The sequence below is a fragment of the Phacochoerus africanus genome, chromosome 3 (assembly GCF_016906955.1).
Source record: "Phacochoerus africanus isolate WHEZ1 chromosome 3, ROS_Pafr_v1, whole genome shotgun sequence".
Classification (NCBI taxonomy): domain Eukaryota; kingdom Metazoa; phylum Chordata; class Mammalia; order Artiodactyla; family Suidae; genus Phacochoerus; species Phacochoerus africanus.
In genome coordinates this window covers 191,721,731-191,735,595 of record NC_062546.1, presented here as the reverse complement: position 1 = coordinate 191,735,595, position 13,865 = coordinate 191,721,731, and the positions used below count along the sequence as shown (strand labels likewise).

The 13,865-nt window shown below is 36.1% G+C and overlaps 1 protein-coding gene across 4 annotated transcripts in view; it reads left to right on the top strand.

The window, feature by feature from the left end:
• Nucleotides 1–6,758, top strand: part of CUL3 (cullin 3) — a 94,124-nt gene extending 87,366 nt beyond the window's left edge. For all 4 annotated transcript variants that reach the window (XM_047773640.1, XM_047773641.1, XM_047773644.1 and 1 more), the window contains 2 exons: nt 3,192–3,337; nt 6,285–6,758. In XM_047773640.1, coding sequence (XP_047629596.1) covers nt 3,192–3,337; nt 6,285–6,416 — 278 coding nt within the window. In that variant the 3' untranslated portion in view covers nt 6,417–6,758. The remainder of the gene's footprint in view (nt 1–3,191; nt 3,338–6,284) is intronic.
• The last annotated feature ends 7,107 nt before the right edge of the window (nt 6,759–13,865 follow it).

Genomic DNA, 13,865 nt, shown 5'->3' with positions numbered 1-13,865 from the left:
TAAGGAAAAAGGCAATTCACCTTTGCTGATTTTTAAAACTAATTCAGTTCACTACCTGGTTTCAAAGCTAGTATTAGATAAGCTCCCCAGTGTAATTTATCCATTACAGCTAATATATCTGTGTAATAAAACAGTATTTTAAAATAAGGTGCTTTTGAAGTGACTAAAATTTTCTGATTTAAAAATTGTTTTAAATTATATATTAATAAACATATTTTAAAAATTATTTTAATATTAAATATACACTGGATTGCCAGAATACATTGTTTCAAGTACATTGTATATATATCCTTTTATTTTTCTTCTTGACCCTAATTGGATATTAATGCTTTTCAAAAGCAGGATAGTTTTTCTTTATAGCCTTGACTTCTTTTGTCCAATGGTTGCAAACCACATCATTGTATCTTAGCCTCATCGTGAAAAGTGATCCATGTCTTTGGGACACAGATGCATATTAAAAGTAAACAGAATTGTGTTTCTGATTGTCACGGAATAAAATATCTGTTTTCTCCCTAGTGCAAGACATATGACTGTATAGTTTAGGACAGAGGTTTTGAATTTCAGGACTTAACTGGTATCCCAAATTTGAAGAATATATGGTGATATGTACCTGAATTGCTTAGCCTCAACCTGCTTTATCCTAAATAAATAACAAATAATTACTTTTGTAATCCTAGATTCCATTATGCCCAGCATATATTGTCAGATATTACTATGATTATTTAAAAAAAGATCTTCATAGATTTTTAATTTTTGATATTAACTGTATATAGTATTTTAGATCTGATTAAAATAGGAATATAGTTGTATATGATGAAGAATTTGACTGGATAACCTTTTAAAGTTCTTTTTAGCTGTAAAATTCTATAAAGAAAAAGTAATGTTTTCTGTTTTGAAATGGTATGTAGATTATCTTGGCTCTTACTGATATTTTGTGGAAGTTCAAATTTTCTTTCTGGTGTTAAGCTTTATGACCATATGGGTTTTCTTAAATGATCAAAGTACGTTTTTGCCTTCTTAGGAAAGTACTCAGGCTCATAGTAAAATATTCAGATTCTGATCTTACCTACTTAGGCTGCTTTCTGCTATAGTCAGTAGTAGAAGTTCAAGCAAAAATTGGAAAGCATTTACTCAGGTTCACACAGCCTTTGATAAGAAATACATTTGCTGTATTTTACAGTAATTTCCATAGTTAGCAGCTTTCCCCACCACCACTCACCTTCTTTGTCCCTTTTCTCCTGACGCATCTAGATACTTAAGAAGCCACTTAGACAAGCAGATCCCCTTGTTACGCTGTTAATCTTAAGTGCACTCAGAGTATTGTGCTAGGCTCTGGAAGTGATCTCCCGCCCTCACATTTGTAAAGACACTGTAATTCAGTGTTTATCATTATTTAGGTGACTTGACTTAGATGAACTGCGTAGATTGTTTTATATGTTTTCACATCTGCAGAACAAATGAAAAACACTTCTGCTCTCCCTCTCCCTTCATTTATATATAAAATTTCCGGAATTCCTGTCATGGCTCAATGTTAACAAACCCAGCTAGTACCCATGAGGATGTGGATTCGATCCCTGGCCTTGCTCAGTGGGTTGAGGATCTGGCATTGCCGTGAGTTGTGGTGTAGGTCACAGATGCAGCTTTCATATGGCGTTGCTGTGGCTGTGGTGTAAGTTGGCAGATACAGCTCCAATTCAGCCCTTAGCCTGGGAATTTCCATGGGTATGAGGTATGGCCCTAAAAAGACAAAAGAAAAGAAAAAAGATCTCCTACAGCATTTTAAATTAATTTTTAAACATCATAATACTTCCCCCTTAAAGACGTGAGCATATATACCTTTCTCAGAATAAGGTTTTACCACGTAATTGTTTTATCACATCCCATGAAATTAATAATTCCTGACATCTATATTCCACTCATATTTACATGTCTGCAGTTGTCTCAAAAATATGTCATAGCTTATGTTTTGGATCCAGGATTCAATCACAGGTTCTACATTAACATTGATTTAAGGTCTCTTTAGTTATATTTAATCTAAACTAATGCCTCTGTCTTTTTGTTTCTTCTTATGACATTGAATTATTTGAAGAAAGCATTTTTCTTTTTCAGTTGACTATTTTAATCTGATTTTACTCTTTTGTGTTAAGATATTGATTAGTTAGGGAGAAGACACTGAAAACAGAATTATTAACCAAGGGATTCCAGTTAGAAACAGCTGAGTGGGTATGCACACCAGAACGGTCTAAATTGTGCCGTCTCCTGTCCTTTGGTGTGCCCAAGCCTCAGTCAGCAGTGTTCCATGTGGTTCTTTGTAATTTTCCGATTTCTACCTCTGGAAACCTCACATCTGTCTCCTATTGAGCAAATAAACAAAAAACTTAGCACTTTTCTTTCTCTGCTACTTCAAGTAGAGCAAAGTTATAACAGAAAGGGCCTTCTGTTAATAATTATACTTAATTATTCAGCAGTTACCTTAAAGACTATAGGGAATAGCATAGTAAGACTTCCCCTTAAGAGTGGAATATCATTTGCATTAGTGGTAAATGAGATTGTGACATAAAAAGAATTACTAAGATATATGACAGTTGTGGAACAATTGGTGAGAGGTAAAACAAATTACTCGTTACGGAGTTTCGTTAAGTGACAGTCTAGTGGTACTTTTAATTTTGATTTAGCTAACTAAATCTTGGCCCTACATGCTCTCTCCTCTTAAAGTCCCCACATTTCTCCTATTTGAGATGCTTTTGGTGTGGTTCAACTTGAAGTCATGATGGTAAAATACTGCTTGGTCTCTGGAAGTCACAAGCAATGAAAAACACTTACTGATAGTCTTACCACTGAATATATTCAGCTACCATTTTTCCTCCAGGAAAGGAAACGTTGTATACTATAAAAATAAAAATTGGTGTTAATAACTCTGTGAAATTAAACTCTTAGTATTTAAAAAGAATAATTTAGAATTGAAGAATTTTTATGTCATTGGATTGTTAATTAAATATTTATTAAACATTGATTTAGGCACTTTCTGAATGTTTTCTTTGACAGATAAGTATATGTATTTATTCAGAGGTTGAAATTAGTTTTTCCCCTGGATAATAATAAATTGTATTGGGTTCGTTATTAACTTTTTTTCAATCACATTTGAAATTTACATGATAATCACATGGTAAATGTCCTTATTTCTCTTTTAGTTGCTGCCAAACAAGGTGAATCTGACCCAGAAAGGAAAGAAACAAGGCAGAAAGTAGATGACGACAGAAAACATGAGATAGAAGCTGCTATAGTGCGGATAATGAAATCTAGAAAGAAGATGCAGCACAATGTGTTAGTGGCAGAGGTGAGGACACTTCAAGACTGGATTAATATAGAAAAGGCAAAATTAATTTAACAGTTTAAATCTAGGAAAGTACTATATTCAGCTGATGTAAAATTGAATCTTAAAATTAGGAAACCGTAGTCAAGTAACACACAAAAGCATGGCACTTACTTAATAGTTAAACAGCAATGAATCGAAATATGTGTACACATTAAGAATGAATATGTTTGGAATGAAAATAATAATAGATTATTGTGAACATGAAGAATAAAGAAAAAACTTTCATTGCTGTTTAATACTTTTGTGTAAAATAGAGTACCTTCTAAAATTAGTAACATTTTTTGAGTGCATACATATTATAAATTAGGAAGCCAAGGATGGGAGGACCACTGCAAAGCCATTGAAATAGTGAAGAAAGAGATGATACAGGTTGGATAAAGTATTGGTTGAGGATAGAAGGCTCACTGGGGACAATGGGAAATGACAGGATTTATTGACTCACGGTGAGAAATGAGAGGGTGGAGTGGCTAGAGGTTAGTCCTGTCAGCTGAAGAGGAAGGGGTGATGTGCTGCTGTGCCCACAGGGCAGTGAATTTTGTTTTGTATAAATTGACTTTATATTATGTGGAAACAGAAGAGGATTATGATTGAGTGGTCAGTGATTTCAAAAATTATTAAAAAACCAAATCAACACATATTTAAAACGTGTTCACGATTGGGTGACTGGTTAGTTTTCCAGTTTTCATTGGACTGGTAAGAGTGGACATTTGATAGCAGTGCCTTGAGAAGTAAATGGAGGTGAAACTTCCAAGTGGCTTTGCCTTTGAGGTGTTGCCTTGTGGGCAAGGGCTCAGAGACCATTACCAGAGGACTGAGTGTTGAGTTGAGGGCCTCTGGATTTTGTGTTTCTTGATGGAAAGATAGTTATGTTTTTCTCATAAGGATAAAGAAAGAATGCTGAAAAACCAAAAGGGAAAAAATAGGATGAGGGGATAATCAATGTACTAAAGACCAGAAAAGGAAAGGCGAGAGGATTGTATGGAGAACACAGGTGGGTGGTAGATGTATTAACAGGGGTGCTACCGAATATGCCTCTTCCCGAGAACCCAGGGCAAGGCAGGCGCAGGGATGGTGCTTGTGAAAGGTGGATAAATGTGTGTTTTTAAGGTGTGGGAGTCTGAGGGATTTCAAACTGAAATGGCCTCTTCCTTATGCAAAACAGAATGTGAGGTTATGGCATTCAAGAACTTGTTGACCTTAGTACTATAAATTTGTGTTATCAGTCTATACCAGATTGGCAGCCTTTTTTTTACTGGTCAACTGTAGCATGAAAGCACCTATAGATAACAAGTATCTGTGGCTCTGTTCCAGTAAGAATTTATGACAGGCAGCAGGCTATAATTTGTTGACTCCAGGTCTATACAAAAGGTGTAAAGACTACAACTTTACTCAGCAAGAAAGTGAGTAGTGGATTTTTGAATGATACAGTAAATGTAGAATGGGTGTTTAGCGAATAGAATCGAAAGAATCAGGGAGTTGAAGATACTCTTGGGAGGGTACCTGAAGTGATCTTATATGCAGGAAGGAGGTAAGGCCAAAAGAAGTTTTGGGGTTTTGTTTGTTTTGGGCTTTTTCTTTTTCTTTTTTTTTTTGGAGGGCCACATTTGTGGCCTTGTGGCGTATGGAAATTCCCAGGCTAGGGGTCAAATCAGAGTTGTAGCTGCCAGCCAACACCACAGCCGCAGCCACATGGAGACCGAGCTGCGTCTTCGAACTATACCAAGCTCATGGCAACGCAGGATCCTTAACCCACTGAGCAAGGCCAGGGATACAACCCGTTTCCTCATGGATTCTAATCAAGGGTTTATTTCCACTGAGCCACAATGGGAACTCCCCAGAGGAAGTTATTAATAGCTTAGTAGAAAGGGTCAGAGGAGTCAAGGTCTCAGGTGGGTTGAGAACAAATTTGTTGATGTTGGAGTGATAATACTAGAAGGGTAACAGATTTTAGTTGGGGAGTGGAGTGGTGAAGTTTCAGATTTCCGAGAGTTATAATTCGTGGTCTTGGGAATTAACTGATCCAGTGGGAGTAACAGAAAAGCTGGCTTATGCTTGGATGGGTGATCTGCAAGGAGGCAGCATGGATTAGTGGGAAAAGCATGAGCTTTAGGGCAGAAAGATTTAGATTCTCATCTCCTCTGGCTTCGTTTACTACTTGTTCATAGAGTTTTCCTCGCTGGTTTGTTTTTCCTCGTTTGTAAAATGAGATAACCTACTTTGCAGGGTTAAGAGCATTAAATAAATACATACAAAGCTGACTGATGCATAGTGTATATAGTCAGGTTTTGGCTACTGCCTTTTTTTATTACTGATGTTTGCAATACCTAGAATCCTGACAGTTGTTGGAGAAAAGAATACCAACAGTAACCCCTAAGTAAGGACTGGGCATTATTCTAAAGCATCACATCTGTTAACTCACTTAATATACACAACTTCACAAGGTTAAGTAACTTTCCCAAGCCCAGAGTTAGTTAAGAGGGAGAGCTGGGATTTGAATCCAAGCAAGTCATGTCCAGAGTTTGTGCTTCTTAAACTCTTGCTGCTGCCCAAATTCTGTCCATTGGGAGACTGACCCAGAAGTCATTGGATTCTAACATCAAAATGATTTAACTGTAGGGTGGTGCACCTTCGTACTAGTTAGTATGTTCCAACTAGTTCTTCTGCTGATCCATTGTAGCATTCACATTCTGATGTGAGGAGGTATGTTCCAGCATACGTTTTCAAATAAAATTCTTTTTAATTTTCTGTACTTTAAATTTTCATAACCAAATTAGTGAAGTTTGAAATGACAGTTCTATTTAAAAATAAGAATTTTTGTGTGTTTCTGTTGAAATGGGTTTTGTTTTTTAATTTTCTGGTAGGAATTAGTTTTTTTAAAAAAAAAAAAAAAAAAAACTTTCTCTTTTAGGTAACTCAGCAGTTGAAGGCTCGATTCTTACCAAGTCCAGTGGTTATTAAGAAACGTATTGAAGGACTTATTGAGAGAGAATATTTGGCACGAACACCTGAGGATCGCAAAGTATACACATATGTAGCATAAAATGCGTTCAGAAATTTGATTTGTTATTGGACTGTACTCTTCGCATGGACTGGGAAGTTCTTTTAAATCATTAAATATTAAGAAGACCATCTCTTCTATTAAATTACAGTACCTGTTCTAGACCATTCAGATCAAGCCTTTACTCCCGTTGAGAGTTTTCAACACCAGTTGATTGAGCTTCAGGCTTTGCAACGTTTATCCCTGTAGAGATCATCTTTACAGTTCCTCGGGAAAATGTGAATGTGCTGCGTTTTGTTTTCAATACTGTATGAAAACAGGAAAAAATAAAACAGAAATTTAGAAAATACAGCTCATTAAAATAAAATTGTTGGATTTCATTTCCCCAGGTCTTCAGTGTTCATGTAAACGTGTTTTTGTAGTGTTGCTTACTTAGCACTTTGCGCATTGTATAAGTTGGGTAACAGAAATGGTAAAAGAAATGACACAGTTCCCAGTTACCTTGCTCTGCTTCAGGCATTTCTTTAGCTCGTCTTGTTTAATTTAAAGGTTCGATAAATATACGGAGACCCAAGCATAAAATTTGAGCATGCTTTATTCTACCACTTGCACTTACTAATCTAATAGCCTTATGACCAGGAACCTTTGTTTTGGGCTCAGTGCACACCTGGATTTGACTTCTCCCTACTGTAAGTTGAGATTTCCCAAAGTCTTACAATGGTTAGATTTTGTTCTGCATTATCTCTAGAGAAAGAAAATATTTTAGTATGTATAAATTGTACAATATATTTTTTTTTTTTTGCTATTGTACTCACTGCTAATAGTGGATTGTATAGGGCAGTGTTTTTTATTTCATTTATTGTAGACAAAAATAAATGAATTTAGTATACACATACTCACTAATTCAAATATGTCAGAGCACAAAGTTGGCAGCTGGTTGTGTTTAATTCAGCCCCTTTGAAAAGCACATACAGTCTACACTTTGTTTCTAAATATTAGGTTCCCCCTTTCTTAAATATATATTTTGGTGAAGCTGGGGTAACACTTAATTTTCTGTTTCCAAATGCATTCTAAAGATGCAATAAATATGATTACCTTAATATTTTTAACAAGGTCTTCAGTTCTTACAGCTGTGTTTTAGAAAGTAATTAAGCAATATTTTTCAAACCTGATGATTCTTGGATATTTAGCTGTTGTCCTCCAGAGTCATCGTTTCATGTTTTCAGAGATGTTCTTTCTGCTGAAGATTTATGTTGGTTATCCTGTGCTTCCAACTTTCACCAATATTTTTTACCTGATTGATCTGCCAAGGATTATAGTTCACTTTATTTTAACTTCAGAGTATTTTTAATCTTCCATCTTATTTAATTTTGTTTCATTTTGTTTTCGTAAGACAATGTTTCAGATGTGTAATTGGGGCAAACCACTATAGATTTCTGTTGAGAGAAAAATGAAATGTTACTAATAAGTTCAAGTAACCAACTGACCCTTGGTTGGCTATGATACTGTTGATACACTTATTAGAATGTATGTCTCAGAAGATGGTATGTTTAAATTTATGGTCAAGTTACAACTGAATTCTAATATGGATTAAAAACTCCACATAAATATTTTTCCCCATGCGTCTTGGGTTATAATTTTCCTTTAAGACTTGCAAATATGCTCTTACTGCATTTAATTTTGTCTCCATTTGTACTGTAGAATTATAAGCCTTATGCTCTTAATCTCTACATGCTTCCATTTTTACATGATGCAATTGAGATACAGATAAAACCATCACAGACATTATTCTCTGGATACTTTCACCGTATTTGAGCGATAGTAGGTCATACATAACATGGAAAGCTGAACAATTTCCCTTCCTCATTTTTACACAATTGGAATTTCTGTAATGATAAGGCATGTATATACAGGACAATATTAGTATTTCAGGTTTCAGAATTTTTTTTATTGGTCTCAGTTCCCAATAAAGTGCTATACACTATTGAGAAATAGAACACTCAGATTGTCAAGTTAATAAATACTGAAAGATGTAAAACTTTCATTTGGAATCTAAATGAGACATTAAAGTAGAAATTTAAGTGCTGGTTTGAACTACTAAAAATTGGTAAATTTATGTCATTGTCGCAAGTGTGGATGTACAAATCACATCTAGAATTTAGAGACATAATTGTCAGTTTTGGAGTACAAGTTTGATATACATGCTTCTAAATGCTTATAAATAATATTGAAACAGTTCAGTTGAACAGTTGGCAAATGCAGCCAGTTGCATTTCAGTCCATTGCAGTTGAGTTGAATGGTCAGAAAATGATGCATTGAAAAATTGGATAACCTAACACGTTTATGTGTTTTAGTGCATTAGTATTTTAGCTCATAAGGCTCATAACAATATATTTTGACTTTTCTTTCTCTTCAGCAAGAGGTCATTCATACTGTTTTTCTTAGTTCTTTAATGTCTTAATTTCAAAGAATAAGGCATCCTATTCGTTGAATCCTGTTGATGTGAATAGATTTTGATGACTTACTTGAATTTTGAGGAGGATGGATACGTAGTTTTCCAACTGCAAAAAATGCTGTACTCTTTGTTCACCTGTTAAATTGTAAATCTCTGCTATCATTTTTGAATTCAGGACAGTGTTTATTTTGAGTTGTTACATAGTTATATTATTTAAAGATGAAAATTCATTGCAATTAGGGAACACACAGCCTCACGAAATAAACTGGTTGTGATTGTAAGGTTCTTTATGTCAGTGAATTCTAAAATGGGATGGGTAAGGGGTGCATGTCTCTCTGAAGGATCTACTAGAGTCACTTGTGTAGCATTGTGGACATAGACATGTACCACTCCCAAACCCCGAGATGCTGGTATACTTTCTTGATAAAAATCTTGTCATAGAGAAGCACTTTTGCTTTCCCATTCCCCCAGTGTGTATGTTGCGTAGCAAGAAAGGCCTAGGTGGCAACTACTGACCTTAAGATTATGCGAATATCTACAGGAGACAAACATTGGCATCATCTCAGGCCTCTCTAAATGTTTACACCTCAATTTGGAAAGTAATAATTTTCGTATGTTAAATCCAGATAAAATGCTGTTCTTCGTTTACTAAGTAGTCATGTTGAAAAAAAGTATTACAGGGTTTTATCTTTGCCTGCCTACTGTAACTTAGGACTCAATTTTTATAGCCTTATTTTTCACATGATGTATAGTATTAGACTGTCTTAGTCTGTGGAGGAAAGCCGTTACATATCAAAATTCTATATGGTGCATGCAGTCAGTTGGTGAGTATTTTGTACTCTATTGATAAGAATGTTAAAACATGGAGTTCCTCTCATGGCTGCTCCATGGTTAACGAACCCGGCTAGCATCCCTGGCTGCGCTCCGTGGGTTAAGGGTCCAGCGTTGCCATGAGCTGTGGTGTAGGTTGCAGATGCGGCGTGGATCCTGCATTGGCTGTGGCGAAGGCCGGCATTTATAGCTCCGGTTCAACCCCTAGCCTGGGAACCTCCATATGCTGCAGGTGCGGCCCTAAAAAGACAAAAAAAAAAAAAAAAAACGTTTCAGGTTAGCAAAATATTTGTAAGTCATTCCCAGAAGCAGAAACAACTAGAAACGTTATAAACAGTAACAACATAAATGCTTATTACCACGTCCCAGACAGTATTCTGAAGCTTTATGTGTATAATTTCATGTAGTCATCACATGGGCTCCACGAGATGAGAATCAGTATCATACCAGCATTGCCCAAGGTTACTATTAGGAAATGGCAGAGCCTGGATGGAGTTAATGTTTGATCCTATGTCTAGCTCCCAAGTTCATTTTCCGTATTAAAGATTTATGTCGTTTCCTGCTTATAAATGTGTCCTTTCCTCTGTACCTGAAGTTACATAGCAAGCTAAGGTTAAAGATACTACATGAAGCATCCCAGAATGGAAAAGGTTTTTATTTTCTTTGTACGTGCTGCCCAAGTTTTTTGGTAGGAAGGAAAACAGGAAGGTAATAGCCACTATTCTGGAATCTTCGTGAATGTCTTACATACTCTAGTGGGTAACATGAATAGATGCTTTATTTATATTCAAATCTTAGATTTAAAAAACTTACTTACTGCATGCCTTTGCTATACCAAGTCATTCATTTAGCTGGAAGTAAAAGGAGACTTAAGAATAACAGTGGATTTAACAGGTAATGATACAGAGATTGGTCATGAAGCGAACTCAGGGGAACATGAACAGCTGGCAAAGCTTGAAAGCCCATTCATTTAACGATTTTAGAAATAACAACTTTGTGTGTAAATGGGCCATTTAAATGATTTGATCTTCAGTATTAGGTCTAAGTTGTTGAACCTCCAGTAAGTCATGCCAAAGGAACTCTGTATGTTGGGAGTTGGAAGTAATTTTGCCAGATTTCAATATTCGGGTAAAGTACAGTTCAAATAGTGCATAAAAGTAGCAGTTTCTGCAGTGTGGGAAAAGTAAAATTCTAAGTCTTAAAATTCTTTCTGCAGTTGTGATTCTTGAATAAACGCCTCAGCACAATGTCTGGCATGTGGTGGGTGTAGGCACTCGGCAAACCTCAGATGAATGTGCCTATGGTTACTAAGGGACTCTGAAGAAAGCTTTAAAAGAATTTATAAATTAAAATGTGTACCGCATTATGGGGGATATGACAGTATTCATGGTGTAAGGATTATGTTTTTTACTTTTATAATTGGAAATGTCTTGATCTTTGGTTTTTAACCAGATAAAAAGTTGGAAAATGTCAACCAACAGCTGGTTGTTCCAGATGGTATTAAATGCTGATTTTAAAGCCCTCTTGCCTCACAACATGAGAAGACTCAGACTAGTGATATAAAAGCTCATAAGCCCACTTAGAGTTAATGGGGTGCAGGGATTTGAGCCCAAGTTCTGTGTAACTCCAAGACCTGTACTCCTAATAAGTGTTCGTGTGTCCCCAGTTGTTTTGGCAATCAACAGGACTTTATGAACTGAATTTAGATCTGAAAGGTGATTTTCTCTGGGTATTTTGGTGAAAGTTTGTGTTGATTTTTTTTTTTTTACAAAGTATGGAGAATTTGATATTGTGAAACTTGTATAGATCCTGCATAAGACAAATTGGCAATATTAGCTGTGCATATTGGTGTATGTGGTACATGTGATTGTAATAGATTATAGAACTGATGTCACATGTCAATATCTGTAGACTTAATCTCTTATTTCCTACGTGATGGTATCCTCTGTATTAAAAAAAAAATGAATAACCACTAGACCACTAGATTTTTTTTAAATGGAATAGAGAAGAAAATAAAAATCATAAATAAAAATAAAAATCTTAAAATGGAATAAATTATAGGGAGAAAAAGACAGATAATGTACCTAAAAGGGCATGGAATCAAATAAGGAAAAGGATAAAATCTTTGATGTGTTCCCTTGTAGCTCTAGCAGTAGGTAACCAGTGTTTGTATGTAACTATAAAATAGACTGTCAAAAACCTTTTGCAGCTTCTACATCTTAATGAAGGGGGAGGTGGAGGGGAATGCTGAAAGGAAGTCTGTATACATACTATGTTTATATAATATAAAATTTAGAAAAATTTCCCTCTTGGGTTTGCCTGTAAAGGGGTTTTGCAGTACTCCTAAGAGTACAATTTTTTTTTTTTTTTTTAGGGCTGCATCTGCAGCGTATGGAGGTTCCCAGGCTATGGGGTTAATTGGAGCTGCAGCTGCCAGCCACAGCCACAGTCATAATTGTAATAATTGAATTATTACAATTATCCAAATTTGTAATAAGCCATCTATGTTCACCAAACTGACTTTAGCTGATTAAAAAAATAATGCAGGGAGTTCCCGTCGTGGCGCAGTGGTTGACGAATCTGACTAGGAACCATGAGGTTGCGGGTTCGATCCCTGGCCTTGCTCAGTGGGTTAAGGATCCGGTGTTGCCGTGGCTGTGGTGTAGGCCAGTGGCTACGGCTCCAATTAGACCCCTAGCCTGGGAATCTCCATATGCCGCAGAAGCGGCCCTAGAAAAGGCAAAAAAGACAAAATAATAATAATAATAATGCAATCCATTCTCAAAGAAGCGAAAGTGTGCAGTAGCTTTTAAAAGTTATTCTAAAAGAGAGGTGTCAAGTGCTTTGGTGCTTTGAAACTTAACAGCACACCAGAATTTCCCAGGGAAGCTTTAAAACAAAACAAAAACTCTTGGATGGAAATCCTATATAACTGGATTGTGATGATCATTGTACAACTATAAATGTAATAAATTCATTGAGTAATAAAGTATGGTGCATGAAGACAATAATAGAAAAAAAGTGAGGGATATTGATTTACTATTTCATCATTCATACACCTGAAATAAAATTATGGTGAAAAGCAGCAGAATAAACAACCCCCCCCCAAAAAAAAAAACCTGTCTCTTGTAGATTATAATTTAGTAGGTCTGAGGTGATTTCTTTGGTGCACCTGAATTTGGGGAACCATTGCTTTAGCTTATGTGTGTTACAATACAGTATGTAAGCGCCCAGTTTTGCTAATTAGAAGAGAACATTCATTTGATACGGTATGCAAGTTGTGAGATTTTCTTACACATCTTAGGTGCACTTACTAAGCCTCAGCTGGTTATGGTAACATGTTGGTAAAGGTGAGAGCGTTGATTACCAACTTGGACCAGTTAATTTCAAGCTACTCAAGTTCACAAATCAGTTATTAATCACAACCAAGCAGTTGTCATTAGTGGATCCTGCACTAGTGACAGGGCGTGGGGGTGAATCAGGAATAGCGTCCACATAGTCAAAGGACAACCTGTGGTCTTCAGAGTTTTACTTAAGCGTTTCCGCTGAGAGAGACTGAATTTAGAAACCCAGTGTTAAAAGCCCAGTGACCTCTATCCCATTAGTATGAGTTTAGATGGCAAAAGAAGAGAGTGATTCTTAGGAAAAAGTCAGTACTTACTGAACCGATTTGGATTTTTACACCTGTAAGAACCACTGGTTATGTATCAATTTGGTGAGATCTGGTTGACAAAAACTGGTATGTTTGTGTTGCCAACCTTGTAAGATCATAAACAAGCATGAGCCCTATGGTTTTAGTCATTATCAGTAATCCAAGTGATGCAGGTGTTTCCAGGGAGAGTTGGTCTTTGGTTTGGTGATCACCCAATAATCTGACATGAGGTGACTCCCTTAAGGCTGCTTCAACCAGAGTATGGATAACATAGCCTGTGAATGTTTACTTTTCTTCATAATGTTTACCTCTCCACTGGCCTCAACCATGAATTCAGTGGTGGAACTGAGTGACAAATGGCATTACTACTCCCAAGGGATATTTTTTTTTTTTTTTCCCTCTGTAGCTTCATTTAGAAGATTTGGAGCTTGAATTTATTGAGGAAGCAGCTAGCTGGTGGCATGCTCTCACTGTAACCGTTCTTAACATGATACCTGTCACTTAGTTCTCAAACACTAACTCATTCCACCTGTTAACAACAATAGCAGTCACT